General features: G+C 40.3%; 1 protein-coding gene across 5 annotated transcripts in view; it reads left to right on the top strand.

The window, feature by feature from the left end:
* The window catches only part of mllt10 (MLLT10, histone lysine methyltransferase DOT1L cofactor), a 41,425-nt gene extending 18,416 nt beyond the window's left edge, over nucleotides 1-23,009 (top strand). For 2 of the 5 annotated variants that reach the window (XM_023949922.1, XM_023949921.1), the window contains exons 7-21: nucleotides 1,324-1,413; nucleotides 6,132-6,230; nucleotides 6,426-6,762; nucleotides 7,460-7,675; nucleotides 7,784-8,263; nucleotides 12,776-12,933; nucleotides 15,762-15,879; nucleotides 17,837-17,909; nucleotides 18,905-19,098; nucleotides 19,545-19,694; nucleotides 19,769-19,824; nucleotides 19,931-20,232; nucleotides 20,426-20,449; nucleotides 20,604-20,694; nucleotides 20,851-23,009. In XM_023949922.1, the coding sequence (XP_023805690.1) occupies nucleotides 1,324-1,413; nucleotides 6,132-6,230; nucleotides 6,426-6,762; nucleotides 7,460-7,675; nucleotides 7,784-8,263; nucleotides 12,776-12,933; nucleotides 15,762-15,879; nucleotides 17,837-17,909; nucleotides 18,905-19,098; nucleotides 19,545-19,694; nucleotides 19,769-19,824; nucleotides 19,931-20,232; nucleotides 20,426-20,449; nucleotides 20,604-20,694; nucleotides 20,851-21,135 (2,673 nt within the window). In that variant the 3' untranslated portion in view covers nucleotides 21,136-23,009. The remainder of the gene's footprint in view (nucleotides 1-1,323; nucleotides 1,414-6,131; nucleotides 6,231-6,425; nucleotides 6,763-7,459; nucleotides 7,676-7,783; nucleotides 8,264-12,775; nucleotides 12,934-15,761; nucleotides 15,880-17,836; nucleotides 17,910-18,904; nucleotides 19,099-19,544; nucleotides 19,695-19,768; nucleotides 19,825-19,930; nucleotides 20,233-20,425; nucleotides 20,450-20,603; nucleotides 20,695-20,850) is intronic. The other 3 variants (XM_023949925.1, XM_023949924.1, XM_023949923.1) reach the window with 2 other exon arrangements.
* The last annotated feature ends 2,656 nt before the right edge of the window (nucleotides 23,010-25,665 follow it).

The following is a 25,665-nucleotide window of genomic DNA, read 5'->3' as shown; positions in this document are numbered from 1 at the left end:
GTAGCTACTTGTTTCACAAAATTCACACAACATGAATCAACAAACATAGTCTGACAGGATTACCAGTCAGACTCAAGTTGAAAACTTCTTGTTACACTGGTTTTCTTGAACTCCAAGCAAACAAGTAAAACAGAGAACATATTGTCCATTTTTTGTGCACACCTGGTTATATAGCATAAAGGGTGTTTGTGTGTGTTTTAATTTTCACAAATAGAGCTGCAACCACATGTTTTTGCCATGTTACACTGATGGAAAGACTCCTGCTGTCACATTGATTACATCAATCAGGTATGAATTGCTTTGGATGCTGGGATATAATGAGACAAGATTGGCACGGTATGGATGACAAGAATGCAAGAGAGAGACTTGATGACTAAAAGGCGATGTTGTTAGCCGAATGAGTGTTTATCAGCGTGTGGTGTTTGGCTGGATTTATTGGATTTCTTTTATTAAATTAATTCCAAACTCAGTATTGATTTTATACCTCTGCTGGAAGTAACATTTGCTACAGATGTGTGGTATGTTTTTCTCCAGTGTTGTTTTTCATTACAGGTGGACTTAGTGAAGTGTTGTTTCTGATTGACAACTTCCTTAACTGTCTGTCATTAGCTGGCTTTATGGGTGTTGGTGAGATTAAGTGATGGTTCAGTTCAGATCTCTCAATTGTTGAGTGATAATCTTGTTGTTTTTTTTTTAAAGAAAGAAGGATTCTACATTTTTTATATTTAATAGTAATTAATGTGTCTGCTTGAAGTCCCACAGTTGAGATGAAAAAAGATTGTTGTTGATGTACGTTTTCTATGCATGTCTAGTGCAGCCAAGGATGCAGGAAGTTTTTGGAACATTGTCTTAGTTCAATGCAAGTTTGATCAATGCTGGACAATAACTTTACTGCAATTGGAGGATGTATTATTTTGTCACTATGGCAACAGATGCTTTGAATGAATGCAAGCTTGCCTGATGGTCAAACTGCCCACAAACATCAAATTTTGCTCAGGATTTTACCTTTTGAACAAATACAAAGACCTTTCATTTTTTCCCTCTTGATTTTTGCGTTAGAAACATTTGGGATTTCTTTTTTTTTTTTTTTTTTTTTTTTTTTTTTTTTTTTTTTACATTTTTTTGGTACCTACTGACACTGTTTTTTCTTTTTTCTTTGGGTGAGCACTTTTTCAAATACATTATAAGCAAAGCTCTTTATTTTTGGTTACCCTTTAGTTTAGTCTGCCTTTTTTTTAAAACATTTTTATTATTTTAGCACTTCTTGGTCACATTTGAGCTTTTTCTCCATCAAGTAACTTGGAGTTCCTCTTTACTTTTTAGCGAAGGAGCAGGGGCCGTGGTAGTAGGTCTCAAAGCTTAAGTGACTCTTCCTCTCAGAGTATGGATAGACCCCCAGACCAGGACAAGAAGGTAAGCCAGCCTTCAGCTCTTACCCCTCCGTAAGCCTCCCACCCATGACTTTGACTCCACCAGAGACATTACACTGCCACAAGCTCAACCAGAGCAGCAACATGCAAGCTCACTCTAAAGCCACCTGTAATAGCTGTTAGAGGGCTGGGTATGTAAATAAAGATCATTATCCATCTAAAATGATGGCATCATAAAGGTTGTTTGAATTGAAATTGAAAAATGAGAGGTTTAATTTTTTTGTGGCAAAGTTGCCATAAAATAAACCGGAAGCTCTAATAAGTGGAATCCTCAGGTTTCAGGCCAGATTGAGGTCATTTTGACAATAGATTGATAAGGGTGTGAAGAAATGTGGCATTCAGTAAAATTACATGGCTATACATTTATTATAGCTATGGCAAAAGGTATAGGCATGAATTCACATTGATAAGCTAAAACTATTTGACCGTGTTTCATTGTGAGCCATAAATACAATGGCAAATTAAGAAGGTTTTGGAAAAATATGCTAGACAGAAATTTATATTTATGCTTGCAGACAATAGCAAACACATGGCTTTCTTTTATTTTTGTATTACGCAGAACTTCTTTTGTAGGAGAAAGCAACCAAAAAATCTCAATTTCAAGTCAATTTAGTTTCCTGTGTGTTTCTGGGTGAAGCCCATTGATGACGACTTCTTCCCCAATTAAAAAACACATTGAAGCATTTTTAGAGATTAATTAGAGAGAGGAGGTGCTTAACTTTGTTTTTCTTCATAAAAATGAACATTCTTGGGGATCACAGACTGTTACGAGGCTGAATTTGACTGCCGGGCTTTTTTTCTTTAAATAAATAGTATCCATCTCTTATTTGCTTTAATGTTATAATTTTTGGCAATTTAGAAATTGAAATTGAGAACAGAAATGTTGTGATAAACCAATTTATCATAGGCATTTTAGTAGGAACAGGATGATTTTCACTGTCATCCCTCTCACTTTCTTAAAAATGTAGTCTTGGTCTTATTATCTATGTATTTATGGATTGAATATTTAAAGAAGAAATATTTTTGTCGGAAAAAAAATGCTTTTTTTCATTAAGTCCTATTTTTATGTCTGATTGCTACATTTATGTCATGGACCCCACAGTTTTTTAATGGCTTTTTGATGCTAGTACGACTGCAGCCCACCAGTGATTGCCCCCTTTAATGAATGCTACATGAGTGTGACTTAATAAGTGATGCTTGTTAACTGAACATGTAATCACAAGCTGTGTGAAATCTGAATTTACAGCAGGTTTCAAAGGATCGGTTCCACTTTTCTGAGTGCCATGTTCCTTTTCACAACACAGAACAAAGACCAACTGAGTTTTTACACATTTGCCTGCATTTCAATGAAACTTCTGATATGTTCAGAAATTATTTAAAGACGTTTTATCATACAACACAATAAAATTCAGGAAGAATGAAGTTCAAATGTTCACAAAGAATCAAAGGTCTTCTGGTAACTGTCGGTTATTTACCAACCCTAAATGTACCAACACCATGTCTTGCTCAGACTGTGTTTTAAAAATCCTTCATTCTATTAGAAACATACATTTATTATGCATATTTGCATGCAGCCATGTGTATTTCTTCCATCCAAGGCCATTTTTGCTACAGACCATGTAAATCAGCAAGTGCATTCTCCTTTGTTCAGACTTGCATTGATGCCAGAACAAATTCAGCTTGATATAAATGGAGCGAAATTTGATTTAACCTTTTGGTTTTGAGTCTGGATGTGTGTGTGTGGATGGATAAGCTGAAGGCTTAAATATTCATTGCGAGCAGTGTCTACATCAAACAAAGGCTTTTAGGCCTTGAAATGCTCCTTTCCTAAGAAGATGCTTCATTTTGCTGTGAGACCCAACATTAATGCAGATTGTGTTTTTTGTATTTTTTTTGTAGATTTTTGTTAAAGATAGCTTTTCATTTGTACTATATATTTTTTTAACCTAAAATTAGACAAGGGGTGCATTTTATATACTCTTGGTCTGAGTGTTGATTATTCAGTACCATAATATGGAGAATGTGCTAATTTATCCATGTGACATTTACCGTCTCTGCTGTAGCTTTGGTTAATACATTCTGGTTGAATTTATATATTCAGACCCTTTTTGCAAAACTGCCTTGTTTCTCAATTCTTGTCTGAAATCTGTGGTTTCAGATTGCATGTTAGTCAGCCTACACCCTTTTTTGTGTATGGTTTTCAGGCCCAGATGTATGCCCACCTTGTGTTCAAACCTGCATTCAACTCATATCAGGGGCTTGAATCCTCTCCCCCCTCCCCTCACACAATGGCTGCCTAGAAAAAGGCCTGCAGGAAACACATCCATATATACATACACACAATGGCTAATCAGAAGTCCTGCAGGAAACTGCACAAGGGAATTCCTGCCAGACCAGGGCAGATTATTTTTTTCTTTTACTTCCTGTTCCTCCCTTTCCACACATCTCCCCCCACCCGCCTGCTTCTCTTTCTCCGTCTTTATCTCAGTCCCCCTGTCCCCCCCAGGCTCACGAGATGAACTGGGAACCGTTTAATTGGAGATCTGTCAAATCCCGAGTAGATAATACTTTGTCTTTTCATCTTAATATTATTAATAGTTTTATTAATTTTACAAACTCGGCATGTGGTTGACTTAAGCACTGATTACTAACATTTACTTTTGCTTGTTTTATCCCTAACCTTTATTATCTGCCTCATCAGCGATCAAATGTAGGCTTCACATGTTAGGGGTTTCTAGATGTGAAGAAAGGTGGTGATTAATTACTTCTTCCTGCACAGAGATTTTATTCATATCCAACTCTGTGAAAAATGTCCCCTTTCCCTTCTTTTTTTAAGAATGTAGGTTCAAATCACCTTGGTCCATTAAGACACAACACAGGGGGCATTTTTGTTGTTTTTGCTCATCTCATTAGATCTTTGTTTGTTGTTTTGCTTTACATCTACTTCTATTTTATTTTAATCTAAGGACCCTTTTGCGGTCTCCAGAGAAACATGGATGTGAAGGAGTTTTGAATTGTTTTTTAAGCAGGTATGCTGATGCATGGCTTTGTCATCGTCTGCCTCCACTCCCAAACCCCCTGATCAAATGATCACACCAGTGGTGACCTGCAGAGGAGATAAAAAGGGAGGAAAACTCTTAAAGGTTTTTTTTTTCCCTTTGGCTGTAGAATCAATTGACCTGATTGATAAGACCGTGTCACATTTACTTAGTGTGCATGTTATGTTTCCCACGCCCACATCTGTGGGTTCTGGCTTTTTGTGTGTGTGGCTGCCACCTGAGCCTCTCAGCTCAGCCTTTGTCCATCAACACCTTCCTCTGGAATGTTAATGAAAAACAAAGACTTCACCTCTCCGTCTGTCACTCTCTTCTCTCTCTTATCCTTTTGTTCCAACAGAAGCTTTGGGGTAATTTGCTTTATTTGTACAATTCTGTGAGCCTTTTCGGAAACAACTAATATTGAGTTTCTTTTTCCGTCTCCAAAAGAGAAGTATTCAATTGAATTTTGTTTGTGTAACTAATCTATTTAACAAAAAGCAAATATCTGTTGATTGTGTCACTTTTGACAGAGCTAAAAAAAGACTTATGGTCCTTTTAAAAACTGAATCCTTTAAGGTGGAAAATAAAATTTAACGTTAAAGCCAAAAAAACATTCTTACAGACATCCTAACATAAATGAACACAAAAGCTCTAGTTAGTAATGTCCTAAAATGGGAAGAAGGCAAGACAAAAAAAGAGGAAATCCATGGTTAAAAACTAAGTTTAAGTTGTAAACTTGTTTTTGACGCCTGTAAAGCCAAGATTAGTGGAAACCAGTGTACAAAGAGGACACAGAAGTTGCCGTCTCCTGATGTGGCGGGTGGTGTCTGTTAACTGCCACTCACAGAGGAAGTCTGGCTAAACTGTCACAAGCCTCCTCATGATCACTTCTCAACAAAAGCTAGGGGGAAAGCTGGGGAGGGGTTCGGGCTGTTTTATAATTGTCGTGACACTGAGCCTCACCAGCATGTTGAGTCCCGTGTCGTCTGTTAGGATCATTACATATTTTCGACTCCTATTTTCAAGAGTGGGTGTGCGGCTGCATGCATGCAAGTGTGCAATTAGACCGTGTGCACCTGTCTGCAAATCCACGTGTGGGGCGTGTGCGCGTGAGGTGTCAACGCACTGACACCCAGTCGCCACCTTGGGTATGAGGGAGGCTTGGCTGTGGGGGCGAGGGTGTAAATTGAGCTTTGATGGTCCATGAGAAGCGATATGATTGATAAAACTACAAGAGCCTGAACGCTTCAATACACGGCACTCAGATGCACTCAGTTTTTTGTACAGCAGCATGCTAAATTCCTGTTTTTTTCCTGCCTCTTTTTATCTTGCTTCTATCTCGCTCTTGTTTTGTGGATCTTCAGGCTTTAATCTCAGATTGAGCCTTTGAAATGCCACATTCCTTCTTTTTTCTATTTCCTTTCAGTCACATAAGCACATGCTCTTCTCTTTTATTCTGATATCCTAATAAGTCACAACATACTTTCTCATCATTTTCACGTTTTAGTAGCCATTTTCATTCAAAGATCACAGAACAGGCTTTCAGTTTTTTTCATTTACTGGCTTTGGTTGTAATTTTTAGTTTCCCTTTTTCCCCCCCCTCACTCACTCTAAGCATTTTTATTTGAATTTTTTTTTCTTGTTTTTCACTCCACATGTTCAGAAACACAAGGAGCGCGACAGACACAAACCGAAACACAAAAAGTCTGCAATGGACATGTCACCCTCGCTCGTCCTACCAAACATCATGGTCCCAGAAAAGGTGAGGCCACTTTGCACACGGTCCTTTACACCTCTTTCCTCCACCTCCTAATGTTGTGTTTTTCAGCCTGCTTTTCTCAAGCCCTGTTGTTTATCTAGTTTGCCTCCCCCTTTTTTTCCGGAGGTTCTTATGGTTCCTGTACTCCCTTTTCAATCTGAAAGCTCACCTTCACCCTCCTTTCTCATCCTCCTCCAGACCTACAACAGCGGAAGTTCGGCAGGAGCTGTCAACTCCCTACCAGCATCTTCACAGAAGAGATTGGATGACAGCGCCGCCCGGTTCACCAACGCCAACTTTCAGGAAGTGTCCTCCTCTCACTCCAGCAACAATACCAAGGATGGTTTGGCTGCTGATCCGGGCAAGTCCGCGTCTGAGGTGAAGAACAAGAAGAACAGTGGCGCGGGTCATGCGGTGGGATCCAGGGTCGGGCGCAAGTCCCTCACCTCCTCAGGGAAGCCCCTTCCCTCTACTGTGGTCACTATGGCAACCTCCTCTACGTCTGTGTCTGCTTCCACCGGCCCTTTCCATCAAGGTGAATTGATGACAGCAAATGGTTTAATCTGTTAAAATCATACAAGCCCAAAGACAAATCGTCCTCTGTTATCACTCTGTCCACCCACAAAACAATACTGCCAATGGAGCCCAACTCCACAGTCCGCTTTGTAATTAAAGTCTACATAAGTGGGGGATTTGTGTGTCTTGTGGGTGTGCGTCAAAGTGCTGTGTCATTTGCTCAGGCACCAGACTTTTCTGTGTGTGTGTGATAACACTGTTTCGTCTCGACTGGCCTTTGCCTCCTGTTATCTGGGGCCCTGTCTGCAATCACACAAACGCCGGCGGGGAGAGCATGTGGGGAAGTTAAGCAGTCACTGTTCTCATTGAAAGGCCTGTTTTATACTATCAAAACCTTGAGACTTGTGTCAGGTGTGCGTCTGTGTCTGGCAGCGATATTTTGCAGCTGTCTGGGGGAAGAAAGGGAGGAAAGTTACAAAAAACTTCCGCTGATAAACAAGAGGATTGGATGATCAAGAAAGACGTACTGTTTATTAGATTGAGCAAGAGTTGATTAAATGTTTTTTTTGGATATTATGGTTATCTTGAAATCTGTTCTGTTGTAGTCCATTTGTCAATGTCACATGTTTTTGTTTCCACTTCTTTGTTCCGTTTTGTACTTCTTTATTTTATTCTGTCGTTCTTTACATTTTCTACTCGTCTGTTCTCGCTTTTAGGCCTCCTTTTGACCAGTGCCAGCAAAACCCCCTCTGCACCTTCTTCCGACTTCATAAGTTTCACAGATTCATCGCTGCGTCCCAGTGGTGGAACTACTTTTTCATCTCCACCGACCTTCAGCAGCTGCCTTGTCAAACCGAGCTCAGAGGGCGGAGCTTCTGAAGGAACAGCAACCCTGTTTGGTTCTCTCATGTCTCCCACAACAGCTTCTGCAGGCGAGACCATTTTATGTGATTTTTTTTTTTTTTTAATCAAATTTTCCGTTTGTTTTTTACACATGAAGTAATGACATATATCACTGAGTTTGTTTGGTCTCCTCGCAGTGGGCGGGAAGCTGTATGAGAATTCCCACAGTCACACAGCAGGTGAGACAGCAAGCCTGGTTGGGTCCACCGGCTTCAAACGGGCCCAGCCTTCCAGCACTGGACTTGGTATTGGCGGAGCCCCTACCGGAGGGACAGAAGATGGGGTGAAAAAGAAAAAGAAAGGCAATTGGAGAAACAGATTTGGACCCTGCTTTACCACAGACGTGAAGCCCACTGAGCCAGCACCATCCCTAACTCTCCCCACCTCGTCATCGACCAGCACCTCCTCCTCCACCGCCTCCGTTGCCGTCTCTGCCTGCTCCACGCTCTCAGGCCGGCCAGGTTTAGTTTCCAGCAGTGGATTAGGAGTGGGAATTGGAGGAGGAGCAGAACGGGGGCTGGGGGTCATGGGCGTCGGTGGCGGGATTCAGAAATCCTCGTCACTCCTCAGGAACGGAGGCCTGCAAAGCAACAGCAGCTCCACCTCTACTGTCTCAGGTGAGGAGGATGCAGAAATGCACGGAAGACTTCAGCTTTTTTCGTGTCTTTAGTCTTACAAAACACAAAGTTGAACACAAAAGTTAACTTTCCCAAACGTCTGTTTAAAAATCAAAATGAAAAAAAGTCAAGAATAGATGAAAATTCTCTCTTGGCTAATGAGCAACATATTGGCTTTATTTAAGAGATTGACAGCAAGTTATGAAATGTAATAACTAATTGTATGGAGGGTTTCAATTTATTTTATTTAAATTGAAGCAATTCATTTTGAAATTCATCTCAGAGCACCTTTTAGAAAACAGGAAAATCTTGTGTGTGCCAGTGCTGTATTTACTGTTCCTCTCAGTCATCTCATTAGTCCCTGAATGCTATCAAATTAAAAAGAACGCGAGTAGAAACGGCTCCTGTATTTGGAAATATTAACACTCGCATAGAAAGGGTTTTTATTGCGGTCTATCAGTCTATATGCTGGTTTTTCTGTGTGTGTTGTATTTTCCTTTTTCTCACACGTGGAAGTCGTCTGTGATTCTTCCCTTTCCCTAGCGTGTTCAGTTGCTTGGCAACTGTCTTTATTTATGCTTTGGAGTTCCTCTCTGCTGATGAAGGTGGCTCAGCACAGTCCACACTTCCCCACATGTCTCTTCTTTTTCTTTCTCTCTTCCAGAATCATCACTTCTTTGTTCCTTCCTCCATCTTTCAACAGCTCTCTTTGCTACCACTTTGCCCCGTCTTTAAATCACAGCTTATTAGACAAATATGCCGTGTTGTTTGGACAGCACCAAGTGCAGGCTTATGTAAACATTAAATAGAAATATGCGTGATGTGCATGAACATATTGTGCTGTAAATGAATACTGCAGATGCACTAAACGTATAACTCCATTATTGGTGATAAACAGTATATTCCTCTTGATTTATTTCATTTTAAACACTAATCTTGAGTAGTTATGCTCAAATATAAAATAAAAATATAAATACGACAACAAATTTCATATATATTTGTATGAACATTCTTTGATTTTAGTTATTTAGTTGATCAATGGGCTTCGGCCTGTTGGCGTAAATGTATAAATAAATAAAAATACATTTTAGTAGTAGAGCAATTGATGCATGCATTTGCAAGTTAAAGAAGAAGGTTGTATAATTTTCTAACATGAAATGTTTTTTAATGACAGCAGATTTTTTTTGCCTTTTCTTTAAATGTATATTGCCTATTTTAATTTTTTTTTTGTGAGGCAAGTCATATTAGCATAAGACTAATGTTTGAACAGAGCACTTGTTTAAAATTTTTAGCATTTTTCTAATTAAAAAATCTTAATTAGTTTAAACTTTGATTTGGTAACAGAAAAATAATCAGTCTTGAAGAAAGATTACGTTTGTTTGATTCAATGTTTCAGTGATTCAAAATTAGTGAAATCTTTTTAAGGTTTAACTGTTGTCTCTTATTGTTTACATGTTTTAATAAGTACAAAATTGTGGGGGAAAAATACTGAACCTTAAACTGTTGATATAGGCTTTAGCGATATTTCTAAATTGAGTCTAATTTTTTCCACATTTTGCTCAATTTACCAAATAAATGAAGGAACTACAAAAAAAAAAAAACTAGATTGAGCCATCTTTCTTTCAAAAACATTTAAAAGTTAAATAAATCACAGAAACTGTCAGTGGTTTTCTTCTTGAACTTCAGTGAGGATGTACTTTTAAAGCAGTTCTGAAAGTTTTTCTTTTTTTTTGCTGTTGTAGACAAATGTGTCGGTTGCGTTTGTGCTTCTCACCGATGCGGGGGTGCTGTTGAAATCATGTAGGGCAAACCGTGGTGGTTGTGTGTGATTCATACATGTGTCTGTGAGACAGAATCATGTGTTCCCCACCCTACTGTAAATATTTAGCAAAGGGTTAACGTCAGCGGGGCAGCAATAGGAAGGATCCTGGAGTTTATCTGCCCCCCCATCCTGTCTGCTGACTCCGCTGTGCTGATGGATAGATAGTTAGCCTGATAGATATGAGTCGGTGGGATGGGAGAAACAGAGGGTCAGATTTTGGCTAGGTTAATGTTTGATGGCGCCGGGGTCACCGATGGGACGGCTAGTTGAGCGTGGTAGGTTTGATGGGTGGGGGGAGGAACGATGCTGACTTGGAGAGGATTTATTCAGGCCAGCTGGAGTCCAAGTATTGAAAGACGTGAAAAATGATAAGGAAAAGAAAGATGCTCCTTCTATTGTTGGGTTTGTTGAGTAATTTATATGATGGCATTATCATATTAAATTATAGGTTCCAGCAGCATGGTGTCACTAATGCAAAGCAGATATGGAGGAAAGTCAAGAAAAAGAGATAAATTATACTGTAAATGGTCATTCATTTGAATATCCGTTTAAGCGTATTATGCTAATATTTTTGGATAAAAAGAATCTGCAAGTCCGTAATTACACACACTTGATTTATCAGCTAAAAGACAAAAATATTTAAACATCAATGAATAAAATAAGATAAAAATAATTTTTTAAAAGCTTTTTTTTTTGTCTGAGTTTGGGTTTGGCGGGGAGAGAAACCCCCAAACTATTAAACATGCATTTAAATCAAAGCTAACTGCATTCATACACTTAAACAGCTACAGCATGTATTTAAATAAAACGGTGTATTTTTAAAAAGTTAAGAGAATTGTAGATTTTTTTCTTTAAAGATTTGTGGATTTTAGCTCAAAAATGTTTGCACTAAAATGTGTTTTTTTTCCCAGTCACATCACAAACCCCCTTCATTGACTGATGTTATTTTAACTGTAAAGAATCTTTATCTTTACTGGTAGAAAAAACCCCTGAAAAAACTAAATCTTTTATGGTATTTTGTGGTTTTTAATGTGCTTTGTTTAAAAGGCATAATTTTAACTACCTGCTGTCAACATGAGTATCGTTTCACTTCAACACAAATAGTCTTTCTAAACACAAAAGAATTACCTTTCTAACAGGTAATGATGATTTATGATAGCATTCATGTTTTTGGGAGTACATTCAGCCCTTGAAAATAGATATGAAGGATTTTTCTGATAACAGCTTTACCGTTTTTTTGGTTGTTCTTTTTGAGCTTGAGAAGTAGAAGTAATGAGAGCCGTTGTGCTCAAGGGGCGAAAATTGTTGATCAAGCAAATAGGTTTCAGGTTTACAAGCCCGAACTTGTGTGCCACAGACACATTTACCGGTAGATGCTTTTTTTTTTCTTGAATTTTTTTTATTATGGAATATAAAAGGTTTTCTAAGTACTACCTGGTTTCAAAAGCACTGCTGTTGTGTCTTCTGCTTTTATATTGAGGGAGTAAACACACACAAACACAACTTTTATTAAAAAAAAAAAGCAAAAACAATACCATCCTTGTTGTCATTTAGAGTAATGTTTATTTTTAAGTATATTTAACTGAAAAGAATAGTATGTAAACTAATGAACTCATTTGTTGATGTAATTTTGTTAAAAATAATTATTACATGAAATAAGAACATTTTAAACTGCAGCTTTTTAGCAAATGTAGTCAACAGCTTATATACAATAAATGTACTTTAAATTAATCAAATTTAATAATATATTGATGGGCATTCGCCCCCCCTAGTCACCACTGCAATGCTTTGTGTGTTTCTTATCCCAAAAAGTGTTGGTTGGGCCCCTAATCCAGCTGCTGAAGCCTGTGTTGGACCACATGCCCCCTGAGCCTGTGCTGCCCCACTTTGGGTATCAATTTTTCTGCTGCATATTGCAAAGCGTTATTAATAGCATGTCAGCCCATGTAGCGCTTGTATCTATGGATGGCTCCCTCCTTCCTCCCCTCTCCTTCTGGCACAAAGATCTCTTGTTCCCCCAGTGAATGCTCGCTGCCCTGAGCCATTCAGGCTTTTGTGGGACTGAGGGGGCCCTCCCCTCCCCTCCTCTACTGGGGTCAAAGGGGGGCAGGGGCAGGGCTTATCCTCAGTGGGCAGGCACAAGGGGTTGAAAGGGGAGGTAGACGTGTGCAAGGGCAATGATGGAAAATGTATCCAGAAAAAATATTTATAGATGAATTGAAATAGCATTTTAATTAAAGGTTATTAAAGGTTACATTTGTAAAGCACAACAAATAAAACCTCTCAATTTCTATATAAATATTAGACGCAAAGAGTTGTGTCCTGTATGTCTTTTTTGTTTAACTTTTTAAATTTAATTTTAATGTTTTTTATATTTATGCAATAATTGTTGGGTTGTATATATAATTTATTAAATTTTATCAACCTAATAAATACTTTAAGTGGATGAAAAAGTTCTTTAAATGTAGGTTTTGTTTGTTAGCGGATCATTTTTTAGCACAATGCTAATGTTTTGAGTTTTAGGAGTGAACAGGATAAAGAATGAGGCCATAATCTGGAACTTTTACAGATTTGATCCAAATTTGTCCTAGAAGTGGAAACTGTTTCATAATTTTAATAAGTAAAAGCTACAGTTACTAATATGATTGTTCTTTACAAGTAATAATAGCTCTCGCTGTATTTCCTTACAGGTGTCTTCTCTGGAGATGGCTCATCGTCAGGGAGCGGAGTTGTTACCATGGGCGGAGCAGGCTCGGAGTTGTCACAGCAACAACAGCCCACTCCTTCCCTTGCCCCGCCCTCTCCATTCACAGCTACCGCACCACTTAACAGCACAGCCTCCACACACGTGAGTCAAACGCAAACCGCCTATTCAACAGCCTTTTCCTCTCGGTATTCAACATCCCTTCGCACATCTTTGAGCTCAAGTGCCGCTAAAATATGAAAACACAAATAAGCCCAGGCACTCCAGTTAAATGTCTTCCGCACTAAATCTTTTGGCACTATTATCATTCCTTAATTATTTGTGAAATGTCTATTCTGACCTTGTGTGGAGTGTGTTTTGAAAGGGACTTTATGGCTGACGGTTGGCTGCACCTGTACAGTCATATGGATCTGTGAAAAGCTCAAAATATGAATACTAACATTTTTTCTTTTACCCATTTTTGAACACTTTTCAGACTTTAAAATTTTCCACATTAATTCAGTTCTAATTAAGCTTGATGAATGTTGACTTATTGAAGTGTGCTGGAATCCTAAGGGATGTTAACAGTGTCAGATTATATTCATATTCAGTCAAATATAAGGTTCAATCACAAATTTGAAAAATAGTTTTTGCAATTCTATAAAAAAAATATAGCCACACTCGGGAATTCTTTTGTTTCCTTAAGTACTATTTATGATTTCTAGTTGCCAAAATCAAACATATTTGAAAAAAGAAATTAGAGGGAAGAAAAAGGAGAATCATAACGTTTGAAATTAAGGCTGCTTTAAAACATCATCACACTTATTACAGCTGTTGAAATTGTTTACATACAAAATGGTAAAAGTATGAGACAGGAATTGCTGCAGACTTTATTCGTATTAAAGAAAAATAATCAATCAATCTGAAAGGATTTAATCCTTAAAGACACATTGTTCTGCATCAGTAGCAGATGCTAACTTTTTTTAAGCTAGCATTTAGTTTCCAGGCAATTAAGTCCAATCTGATCAATTTAAACCCTGATAAAGACAACAGATTCCCCCCCTCCACTCTCATGCGTGCGAAACTCTTTTCTACATAGCCCTCTGTTCAGATTTTATTTTCTCAGTCATGACTTTTATTTGCTTTTTTCTCACCTACACTTTTTCAGCTGCAACCTTTTTTTTCTGTCCTCCGTCACCCCTCCACCCCACTTTGTTGTCCTGTGATGTAATGACATCTGACAAGCTCCACATTAGAGATGGGGGGGGGGGGGGGCACAGATGGCGGGAAGTGTGATTGTGTTTGTTTTCGGTGTGTCGGAGCTTTAGACTCATGCCTGGAGTCCAGCTGTATATGTTTGTTCATTTCATGTTCATGGAGATGTGAGGTGGTGGTGGTGGTGGTGGTGGGGGGGGGGGGGGGTCTGTAAACAGAAGAAAACAGGCCACTTTTTTCCCCCAAAAAAAGGGGGGGGGGGATAAATGGGTAAATTTGTAAAGTGTAATGTGTAACACACTGACTTTGATTTGCTGGTCTGCAGGAATCGCACAACTGTAGAATGATGCTAACAACAGACCTTTGTGTGTGGGTTTGAGCGTACGCTTGCTGTTTCAGTCCACTCATGGACTCATTGCCGACTGTCATTGGCCATCAGCCAGGACAGAGAGCGACCAATGAAGAAAGAATGTCAATGAAAAATGAATGGCGATGGGAAAAGGGGCAGGGTCATTCCAGTGAGGGGAGAAATGTGAAGTCATTTCAGTTCATGGGGAGATGAATGGAGAGATTCCCCCTTTTAAAATTGATTAGGAGTAGAATTATGCTCTTTTTATTCACATTTTCTACATGCTATTATTTTGTAAGGTGGACGTTTGATAATTGCTGAATTTGTTTAATACTAGAATAAACGAGTGTGTCTAGGAAAACGTAAATTTTTTACACAGTAAATATGAATGTATTTTCAGCTTCAAAGTATTTAAATTTAGGTATTTATAATGATTTCTAATGAATATTTTCAGAGTAAAATTGATTCCACAGATTTCATGATCTTTCCCTGCTCTCTGAGCCAAAGCCTTTTCATGCTTCGTCACATGTTTTGCAGAAAAACACTTATTTTGCATTCAACAATCAGCCATTTTGTTCTTTTAGATGGAGCACATTCCCCTCCTGGTGCTGCACCCGCACTGTCCTCCTGCTCACTCCACCCCACCCTTCACACCACTGCCCATATTTGGGAAATGCCTTAATTGGATTAAATGCTATGCATCAGAAACACTTTGTCAGCATGTCGGCAGCAGACTCTGATCCCTCTGTGTGTGTGTGAGGGGGGGGGGGGGGTAGATATTTATAGGTTTATTTAAAAAATACATGTTCAGATGTAGGTATTTACAAAAAATGTATTTGCAGGGAAATTTAGTGACATATTAAATGTGAAAGAGTGTTTATTTTTTTTAATTAAAATTGAATCATTTTATTAAAATATTTGTGGATACAAACAGAACACAAGCCACATTTGGGGTTTTATTTCAGTGTTTTTGCATTATTTTTTTGTTTTAAAAATATGTTACAGGTAAAAAAAAACTCGGTTCTGATTTTCACCCTTTTCAGTAATGTATTATTATTTCAGTATTCTATTTAAATGTTATATTCCATTGATTTAAATTCATTTTGCTGTTCAATATTTTATAAAGATAGAGGGCTGAAAATCAAATGTATTATTTTATTTTATTTTACAATATTTTTACCGCAAAAGTATTAATTGTGTAAAATTATTTTATCTACAGAATTCTATTCATTTTAATGTTTTATTTAATTTTTGTGAATTAAATACAAGGTTTTATATTTAGTTTTGCAAAAAAAAAAAAAAATCTCATTTTGCCAAAACCTTTTTCTTTTGGCCTTTTATTTCTTGGTTCTCTCAAATTCAGAATCCCCGAATGAGCTGCTACTTTCAGGTAATGCTGCTTTCCTTCTGTGTGCTCCTTCATCCTCAGGTGAGCGGGCTGCCAGGATCGGTCTTTAACCTGGCTCCTCCTCACATGTTTGGTAACAGACTGAACCCAAACTCCAGCATGGCAGCTCTCATCGCTCAGTCTGAGGCAACACCAGCAGGTAAGGCAGCATTTGCTCTACGTCTCAACATTTATCGATGCTCAGTCATTTGGTAACTGAGGAATCCACTTCATTTATGAACACCTCAAATGGAAAATTAGGAATATTTTTTTATTTAACTGGAAAAAAAATTCAGGCATGACAGTGTTAACAATAATTAGTTCATTTGTTCATCGAAACACACGAGCAACATAATAAATATGAGATTTAGAAAACACGTTCTGCCTCTTTTTCTGTTAGTTTGTGTGTGTGCATGTATGTGTGCAACAGAGAGGATAATGCCTGAGGCATGACCTGTGATCCCGCAGAGGTCAAGGGTCAGTGATAGTCTTAAGCCCCTCCCACTGAGCTCTGCTTCTACAGCTCTGTTGCTTTTCTGCACACAACTCTACTTCAGTATAAGTACAATAAATAAGTACTCAAGTTTAAATGTATTTTGTGAATATGTTTCATCATGGATAAATCTAAATTTTCATTACAGTTGTTTATAAAGACGAAAGGACTAATCTTAAAATAACAGATGTTGAATCAATCCCTGTGAAGCTTTGAACCATTTTCTTTTGTAAAAGTCTTGAGTTCCTTTCAGTTCAGGGTTTTTCTGGTTTTGCTTTTCACATCAGAGGTAGATGTACATTGAATGTTTCATTTACATGGATAGATTTAGGCTTGTAGTGTTCAAAGGGGCTTTTGTTGTAATGAAACGTCAGTTTGAACCAAGCCTTTGAAAACTGAGAACCGACTGCAGTGACCAGACGCAGGTGGACGTCAAACCACATCTTCCACTAGATCTGTACAAAATGCCCCCCCCCCCCCCAAACATAAGTAGTTTATTTGAACAGTTACTGATTTCTAGATTTGTTAAATAAAAATGGATTGATTTTGTAAACTTGCTTAAACGTGGCCCGTAGCTGTCAGCATAACTGCATGGTCCGTTTGTCAGCAAATAAGAATCATGCGGCTCCAAATGTGAAAGGTGTGTTTGTTTGCAAAAAGCTTGTTTACTTTGGCATCCATCTCTCATTACTTTGGAGTGTCTGGAGGGAGGTGCCAAGACGGAAAGGCGATAGAAAGAAAATAGAGGAGTCTGAAACAGAAGAGCGCTAGAAACCAGGGAGGTGACCTGGTGGGGGTAAAAGCTGGTATTGACTGTCTTAAGTAGAGGGGAGTTGGAGTGAGTGTGTAAATGCAGAAGTGTCGGTGCATGTGTGATTCATTACTCTCACTGAGGAAAATGAAAAGGAACGTCTGGCCAGAGGCCCAGAGGGAGGAGAGATGGAGGCTCTCACAGAAGGTAGAGAGGAGGAGACGCATGAGTTTGAATGATGGGTTTCTCTACGAAAAGCTACAAAGAACGGAAGTGGTTATAGAAACAGAAGCATCAAGATACCTTTAATATAGTTTGGATAGATCTGTATCACACCAAAGCTCTCCACGACCCGTCTTGTTTGCGGACGCCCTCTAAAGTTTTTGTTTCAACTAATTTTTCTAGTGTTGTTCAGAGTAAGGAAACTCATTTTTGCTTTCAAATACATTTTTCATTGTCGCAAAATTCTTTAATGAAGAATTGACACACCTGAAGTTGTAGTTACAATTTTTATATTTGCAGAGATTCTTCCACATCTTTCGAGGACCAATAATTTGGAGCATTTTGCCATGAACCTTTGTAACCATGAAGCGTGCTCTCTCATAAAGATGTGCTCATTTTAAAAGCTTTTTTCTTTGTCATTTTCAACAATGAAGCACTTTTTTTTCCAGTGTGTAATTTGAGGATTGATCCAAGTTTACGTAAAAGGTATTTCAGTCAAGGTCAGCGTTTTGAGATTTTAATGGGTGTTTTGTCTGCCATCAGAGATGTGCAAACATCACATTTGCTTGTTACAAAAATAAAACAATGCGGAACAGAAAGGAAATGATGCTCTGAGATATTCTGCTGATTTTCTGTCTTCATGGTTTGCAGATCAGGAGGTGGGAGACGGCAGTGGCGGATCTCAGGGCTTTTCCGTAAGAGCTTCTCCCAAGACCACCCCGCGGTGAATGCACACACTCGATCAGATGCCCTCCCACCCTGCACTCTCCATTTACATTCCTGTCTGCCCCCGCCACCACCCCTCCTTTTGCTGCTTTTCCCTCCGCTGGCCCCTCGTATCCTCTCTCTTCCTCCCCTCACACACTCCTTCGTCTTTCGCTTTTACCCCTACAGGCAATTCTTGTTCTCCCAGCCAGCGATAACTAGTATTTTCGAAAGTGGTAGCTATCTTTTTTTAAAATATATATACATCTTTATTTTTTGGCTTAAATTTCATACGGATGAAAAGCGTGATGATTAACTCCATCTTCTCCATCTGGGAGTATTTACATGGATCTTTCCGGGTGGAAATATCTGTCAAACAGACGAGTATTTATTTGTTTCTGGCACTTTGTGGAATGAGTGGTTTCTGTTGACAAGGTTGGTGATGCTTTAAATGTCCATGTGGCTTGTTTCATGATGTTAAAATACTTCCGACATTGCATGACATGAAATCTATCACTGTGCTTTGAAGTACTAATAACATTTTAAAGCTTACTTTTTACTTTAAAGACAAAAATCTATCTGTTAAAAAATCGTATTTTTGGGGTGAAGGGTTTAAATTTGGTTTAATTTGATAAGTAAATTTTCCTCCACTTCGCGTGTCTATTCGAGCGCTCTGGACTGTCACTCATTCCTCGCTCTTTCACACTCAACAGATTGTCTCAGCACACATCGAGATTTATCGCATCAAGACTTCCCTTTCTGTCTGCCTCTCCCCGTTGGTGTCCTCCTTCTTCCTCCCTCTCCCAACCTTTTTTTTTTTTTTTTTTTTTTGACTCACACTTGCAGACAGAAAGCCTGGCCCCTTTTCATTAGAGGCCACTGTAACAACAAATTGATGTAGTTTTATAGCCAGCAGTGTCTATGTTTGTCTGACGTTTATGTTGGGTCGTTAATCTCCCCATTGACCTCTTCATCTCTCCATTTTCTACCCATGCTCTCTTTCCCTTCATTCAGCTCTCCCATTGGTGGCCTGCAGATCCGCTATGACTCTTTGGGGTCGTTGCCAGGGCCGGGGGTTGGGTTGCTAGGGTCTGGGGGAGGCGTCGGGGAGACGCTGCCCCCGGTGGCCACCAGTATCGAGCAGCTCCTGGAAAGGCAGTGGAACGAAGGGCAGAGCTTCCTGCTGCAGCAGGGAGCCCAAGGAGACGGTGAGGGGGCACACTCCATTTTTGTTTAGTCATGATTTTGTTGCTCTTTTAGTGAAATAAGGCAATCTCCCTAAATTCATGTCCACAGATTTCAATTTTTATGTAGTCCCCCGGCTCTTTCCAACTACCATCTTTCTCTAGCAGTTATTTGAACTTCCTGTCAGTGATCAATAAAGGGAAAAAGAGCTTAGCTGTTAAAAGGACCAATGTTAGGCCTACAAGTCCTTCTTTTTTGTCCTGCATAACTACACAAGCTGTAGCTGACCTCTGACCCCTGAAACCTCATTTTTTGAACATGAGGCTGTAGAAGCTAAATCTGCTTCTTGTTTGTTTTGACACATTTCCTCTCAAAAACGCATTTTCAGTTTCTGCATTGTTGACCCATTTCCGGGCTCTTTCCTGATGCGCGGTGACAGAACGTTTCTCCCCTCCTCTCTCCCTGTCAGTAGTGGGAATGTTGAAGTCGCTCCATCAGCTGCAGGAGGAGAACAGGCGTCTGGAGGAGCAGATCAAAACCCTCACCATGAAGAAAGAGAGGCTGCAGCTTCTCAGCGCTCAACTATCCGTGCCTTTCACCCCTTCGACTGCTTCCTCTGGTACAGCCACCTGCTTCAGACTCGAACGTATGTCCTCGCCGCTTTCTTCTAACCTGCTGATGTTTGTGCTGCAGAGGTCAGAGGTACCCAGGCTGGAGTCAGTGACTCGTCTTTACCTGTAGCAGCTCAGGTCAGGATGAAATCTATCAATGGATTATAGTTAGCTAATCAGAGTCTTGATCTACGTTTTTATTTCTGATTTTCTTTTTTCCTTTATGTCTCTGTCTGCACTGTAGGACGGTGCTTCATGCGGAGGCCACAGCAGCAATGGCTCCACCTCCTCCCTTTCCACCCCTCCCTCCGTCTCCCAGAGCCCTCCTCAGCCGGCTCTCAATGGGGTTGCGACAGTGGGGGCCAGCACAGCCGGGCTGAGTGGCGTGACGGGCCTTATCGGCGCTCTGGGGGCGGGAAACGTGCTGGGCATCGGGGGGATCGTTGGAGCACTAAACGGTGTGATCCAGACGCCGGCAGGGACCGCCAGCCCCCACACACACACTACAGGAGCAGCTGCAGGCGTCACTCTGCCCGTCAATAGCAGGTACGGAACAGCTGCCGTCAGCACCGGCGAGGCCCGCCTCACATAATTGACAGCTGCTAGAGTCCCAGGATGATCATAAAATCAAAGTCCACAACAGGGTATATAAGCCTCTTAAAGCAGCAGAATATGTACCTTCAGGAAACCTAACAGGTCCTCTGCTTTTGTGTCTTCTTGCTTGCGTGCTGGATTGTAGCAGCTCAGCCACTAGTAAGAACAGGTGAGAGGTCTGCAGCAGATCACAGTTTAGAAATGCATGTTTGGCTGATTTGATTCCGGTTTTCTCAGTCCTGTTAGACTGGCTCCATGAGCTTTTTGTCATTCAGAGCTCAGATGATGTTTCGTGTTTGTTTATTGTTGTTTTGTCTGGTCAGCACGGCGCGGCTCGGCCTACTGTCGGAGCAGCAGAGGCTCCTCCTGCAGCAGCAGCAGCTCCAGCAGCTGCTGGCCTCCCAACCTTCAGGGGTAAGACCCTAACAGACACCTGAACGCTCGCAACATTTACTACCACAAGTCTCCTCTGTGATTCACAATTATTCCCCTTTATTTTGGTGGGGTGGTTCCCTCTTCCTCTATCTTTGTTCCTCCCCCTCCTCTTCTCTTTTCCCTCCAACCTCGCAGGATCAGCAGCAGGTGTTGCTCTACCAACTGATGCAGCAGCAGCAGGACCTCCAGCAGCTGCAGTCCCTCTCCTCCTCTGCCCAGATTCCCTCCATCTCCCTCTCCTCCGCTCAGATCCCCATCAACAACCTGCTGCCCGGCACCGCCAGCCAAGGCCAAGGCGCCATCACTGCCAACCCCTTCCTGGCGCTGCAGCACACACACACCGACACGCACGGCTCAGGGGCGCAGAAGCCTCGGCTAGCCGAGAAAGCCGTGGGCGTTGCGGGGCAGGAGAAGACATGACGGCATATGCTCTTTTGTTTTGGAGGTGTTTTTTTTTTTATTCAGTAATTATGCAGAGTTTGAGATCAGCCTGTTGGTCAACCTTGAGAGAAATCTGAGCAGATCGTTTGTTTGTTTTATAGTGAAAACTGCTGAAAAGGAAAAGCAGTCATTTCAGCTTCCTTTGTTTTTGCCACTTTTTCGGTTCATTTTGTCTCAACTCACACTATTTATTCCTTTAAAACTTTAGATATTGTTCTTTATCTCTGTAGTGCTGCTTTTGTTTTTTACTTTTTGTCTGATTATATGTTTTTAATTTAATTTTCCTAATAGTATATAATTGTTTAGCACCTGAGCATTGTATGATTCTGTTTAATTTTCCGGTAAATGAACAATCAAGTTGAATTACCAGAAAGTATGTCTGTCATGTGTTCCTCCTCTGCTCTTCTTCCCACGACGGTTCGGTCTCCTCTGCTGTTTTCTCTCAGGGGCTTCAGCCAACCAGAGCTGCTCTCTCAACACTCACGCAGGCGCAGCCGCAACTACAAGGTTAACCAGAAAAGAGAAAAATGACAGCAGCTCATGCTCAAACCCAGAAAAACAGTTCCTGAGAATAGCAGTGAGCAGTAGCAGATGAATGTTTGACATCTGTCTCGCTGTAGTCCCAGGAGGAACTCTGGGTCAGTGTTGTGAAAAAATTCCACATGTTCTCACTGCAGCCTCTCCCCCACGTCTCAGTCTGTCTGCAATCCTCTCACGTCAGCGAGCCGCGGTCACCTCAGAAGCCTCGAGTTCGACTGTTCTTATCTGGGCCAGATACAGGGGGCTCAATCCGGAATGTGAAATGCCTTCAACTTTAAAAAACAAAACGACTGTTTGAATCTGCAGAGGGATCCATTAATCCCCACTCAAACCAGTCTAGCGGGGTTTGTACATTTCATCTTCCTGACTCAGCCCCCTGCTGCATCTACCTCTTGAGCAGGACCTAAAAGACCGGCGGCAGCGGCCATTTGCAGACTCACCACAGTCAGGACTGGCCAATCAGGGTCCAAACCCAAGTGCCTGAGGCCCAAGGAGTTTTTTTTGTTTGTTTGTTTTGTTATCTTTACGTCTCTGCCAACTTTTTCCACAAAGCCACTGGTAAAACGCTGCATTGCTACTGCAAAGTCACAAGAAGAAGAAAAAAACACTCGCTCCATCTGGGCTGCTGTCTCTTTAATAATTTAGGAAGTTTTATTCTGCTGCATTCTGTAATATCAAAGTTGTGCTTTTTATTTATCTGGAGGGTTTTGTGTGTGTGTGTGTGTGTTGGGCACAAGATAATATATTTTACAGCCCGTTCGTTTTGTGACTTCACATTTTGTACTACTGTGTACAGTTTTGTCTCTTTCCCCTCCCAACAGTCTCTTCTTGCTGTAAACTAATTCCTTCAGTTTGTGTTTGAAAGCTACTTTGGGGGGTGGGGTGTATATAGCTGTTTGTTGGAGAGGAGGAAGTGTTTCAGGGGCCTTCGGTGGCGCCGGTTTTACCTCTTAAAGTGTACATAAAGCTTTCCCATTGGCCGTTGGTGTAAATAAGTGATTGTGATTGGCCATGTAAAGGAAAGCAAACACCTCAGATTGTGTGTGTGAATCTTTAGGACCAGACGATTAAGATGGACAATGACTGGACAGCAAAAGTATTAATTTATTTTTATATGTGCAGGGACATTGTGTGTTTTTTTTCTTCCTTTTTTTAAAATTATGCACCATTTTCTGGATGGTTTTATACTCTGAGCACCATGTTTACATCTGTGCACATCTGTTTGGATCAATTTTGTACAGATGTAAAAAATAAGTTGATTTGTTGTTTCGTTTTTTTTGAGGGGGGAGTGGGTCTGACAATGTATTGCAAAACAAAAAAAAAAACTTGGATTAAATAACAAAAGAAGTCTTTGTGTCATGAGTTTATTTTATTGTTTGTCATGAACTCAAAATTCTGCTGCAATTCTTAAACATTCCCCTCGATGCCTGAATTTATTTCCAGCCATGAAAGCAAATTCAGTTACATGTGTGCTAACGTGTAGATGCTAAATTAATGTAATTTTGAAACGAGTGGTTTGATGCATCAAACAAATTTTGTAATGCTGGGTTTATTCCTAAAAAACACTGACATGCAAAAAAACAAAAGTTAAAGCAAAGAATGACAATTCAAAAAATAAATGTTAACATTAGCTTATTCTTCAATTTGCATATTTTCAAAATGGTAACAAAATTGAAGAAATGTACGATTTACAGTAAAAATGAGAGAAAATTTTCAATTAGCAGAAAAACTAAATTTGCAGGCATTGCAGAAGGTTTTAAGAATTGTAAAATTCACAATTTAACAATCTTTACATTTAATGATGAGCTGATTATAATGTCAGTGGAGGAAATTTAAAGTCTAAAAATGTATAATATATCAAATATATATTTGTATATAAAAAAAAACCTGGAGGATTATAGATGGAGTGTAATATATATTTATATATATTCCTTTTTTTCCTGAAGATTTTCCTAATAAATGTACACACACAGGAACCAAAGCTGATAACTTACAGCTGCTGGAGCTGTGCGTGTGCGCTCGCGCTGTGGAAGTGGGGGGCACAATTCTGCTACATCTTCCTCCACCGTTGTAATTAAAAGCTCGCTATCCTCCTGCTCCACGTGCGTGCGCACACACACAAATTCACACACACACACACACACACACACACACACACAAACAGTCTAACCTGCATTGAGTAACCCCCCCCCCCTTTCCCCTCACCCTGTCAATCAAAAGCAGGCTGTATAACCCCCCCCCCCCCCTTTCTCCACCACATCGGACCTTCTATTTCGACCCCCCTACCACCAGAGCTGCCTCCCCTCTCACACCGAGGGCAGAGCTGCTGTGTCCATCATCGATCAACCCCCCACTTTTCCCCACAGACCCCTCCGCGGGGGTGGGAAAGCATTACCAGCTGATGGAGGCCCCCTCTGCACTGACCAGCCAGAAGCCTGACCACAAAGTTGAGGCAGGACAACAAAATTATCAGGCCAGCCGAGGAAACGTTATTTATTTTATTTGTTTTCAGAATAACTTCTAATCAAAAAGTTTGAAGTTATAGTACTATTTTACTTTACTACATTACAAAAAGTTTCTGTAAAAATAATAACAAATAGTATTATTTCCTATAAATACCTCTTAGATTATTAAAAAAAAGCAGAAAGTCCTGCTTTCAGAGTGTCACAGGACATTTTGCACAGTAACTGCAGTCTATTAGTTCCCATCATCTTTCCCATGGCAGCCCAGCAGAAATGAAAAGAGAACCAGGAAACAAGTGCCACCAGTAATTCCTGCGCAGGTCTTAACATATGTTTTGTGATTCTGTTAAATTATTTAATTACACCTTCCCCTCAAAGAGGCTGAGCAATAAAGCTGAGAGGGGCTCTGGTGTAATAAACCATTAGCAGAAGGAAGCAGCCGCCGCTGTGTACAGTAATGCTGTGTAAATCATCACAGAGTGCCTGCCGTTAGGAGGCTTAATCCTGGCCAGAAACTTGCAGTCAGCTGCCAGGGGCCCTGATCCGGTGCCCAGTGGAACCAGATCCGGAGAGCAGAGGTGTTTAGGGCTGTCAGTGCAGGAAAAAGAAGGAAGGGAAGGGTATGAGGGGGGCAGCTGAGGAGATTCCCAGAGTTTAAGTGTGTGTGAGTGTGTGTGAGTGTGTGTGTGTGCCTCCCACAGGTCACTCTTCTTGTATTATAATGGTGGCAAAGAGAAACAGCAGGATTTAGCCTCATCCCTCTTCATTCACAAACAGCTCTTATTATTTCAATAAGTGACCCACAACAGATATGTGAAGCTTATTGGCAAACAGACTAATGCAACACACTTTAACACTATTTTTATACCTTTTTTGACAAGATAAAAGAAAATCAAAATCTGTAGACATTTGTCTATTTATTTTCTGTTTCGTATGAAAAACAACTATCAGCCAGATTAAGTTTTTTCAGATAAACAATATTGAAAATATTTGAAAAATTAAATTAAATTTTTTTTTTACAGTTTGTGGGAGGGGGGGGCTACTTAATTTTAATAAATGTGTATATTTAATAAAGGTTGTTCTATATTTTATATATAAAGGCTATTTTTGTTTTGTTTTAAATAAAACATTTTGGAGCGGGGACGAAAAGAAGTTCCAGAAGCTTCGTCTCCGCGCGCCGACTTTGTGTTCAGAGCATGTCGGGAAATCACCGGGACACCCTTCACTCGCCTGCCGCGCGGATGGAAGCGCCGCCCGGCTCGAGATTTGTTGGGCTGCCGCTGCTTTCGGGTGTCTCTCTTTGTCACAAAAACAGCTAAATATTTAAAGCGGTTGTGATTCGTAACAAAAATAAATAAAACACAGCGTCAAAGCAGGCAATGGGGGTGGATTTAGGGGAAGAAAAGCGTCTTTGTTGCCTGCTTTTCCCCTTTGAAAGGGGAAATGCAGCTCCTCCGCGGAGGAAATGCAGATCCTCATTCCTCCGCGGTGCAGCTCCTGTCGGCGA

The sequence above is a fragment of the Oryzias latipes genome, chromosome 20 (genome assembly GCF_002234675.1).
Source record: "Oryzias latipes chromosome 20, ASM223467v1".
In the NCBI taxonomy this organism is placed as follows: domain Eukaryota; kingdom Metazoa; phylum Chordata; class Actinopteri; order Beloniformes; family Adrianichthyidae; genus Oryzias; species Oryzias latipes.
This window is presented reverse-complemented; position numbering and strand designations above follow the sequence as displayed.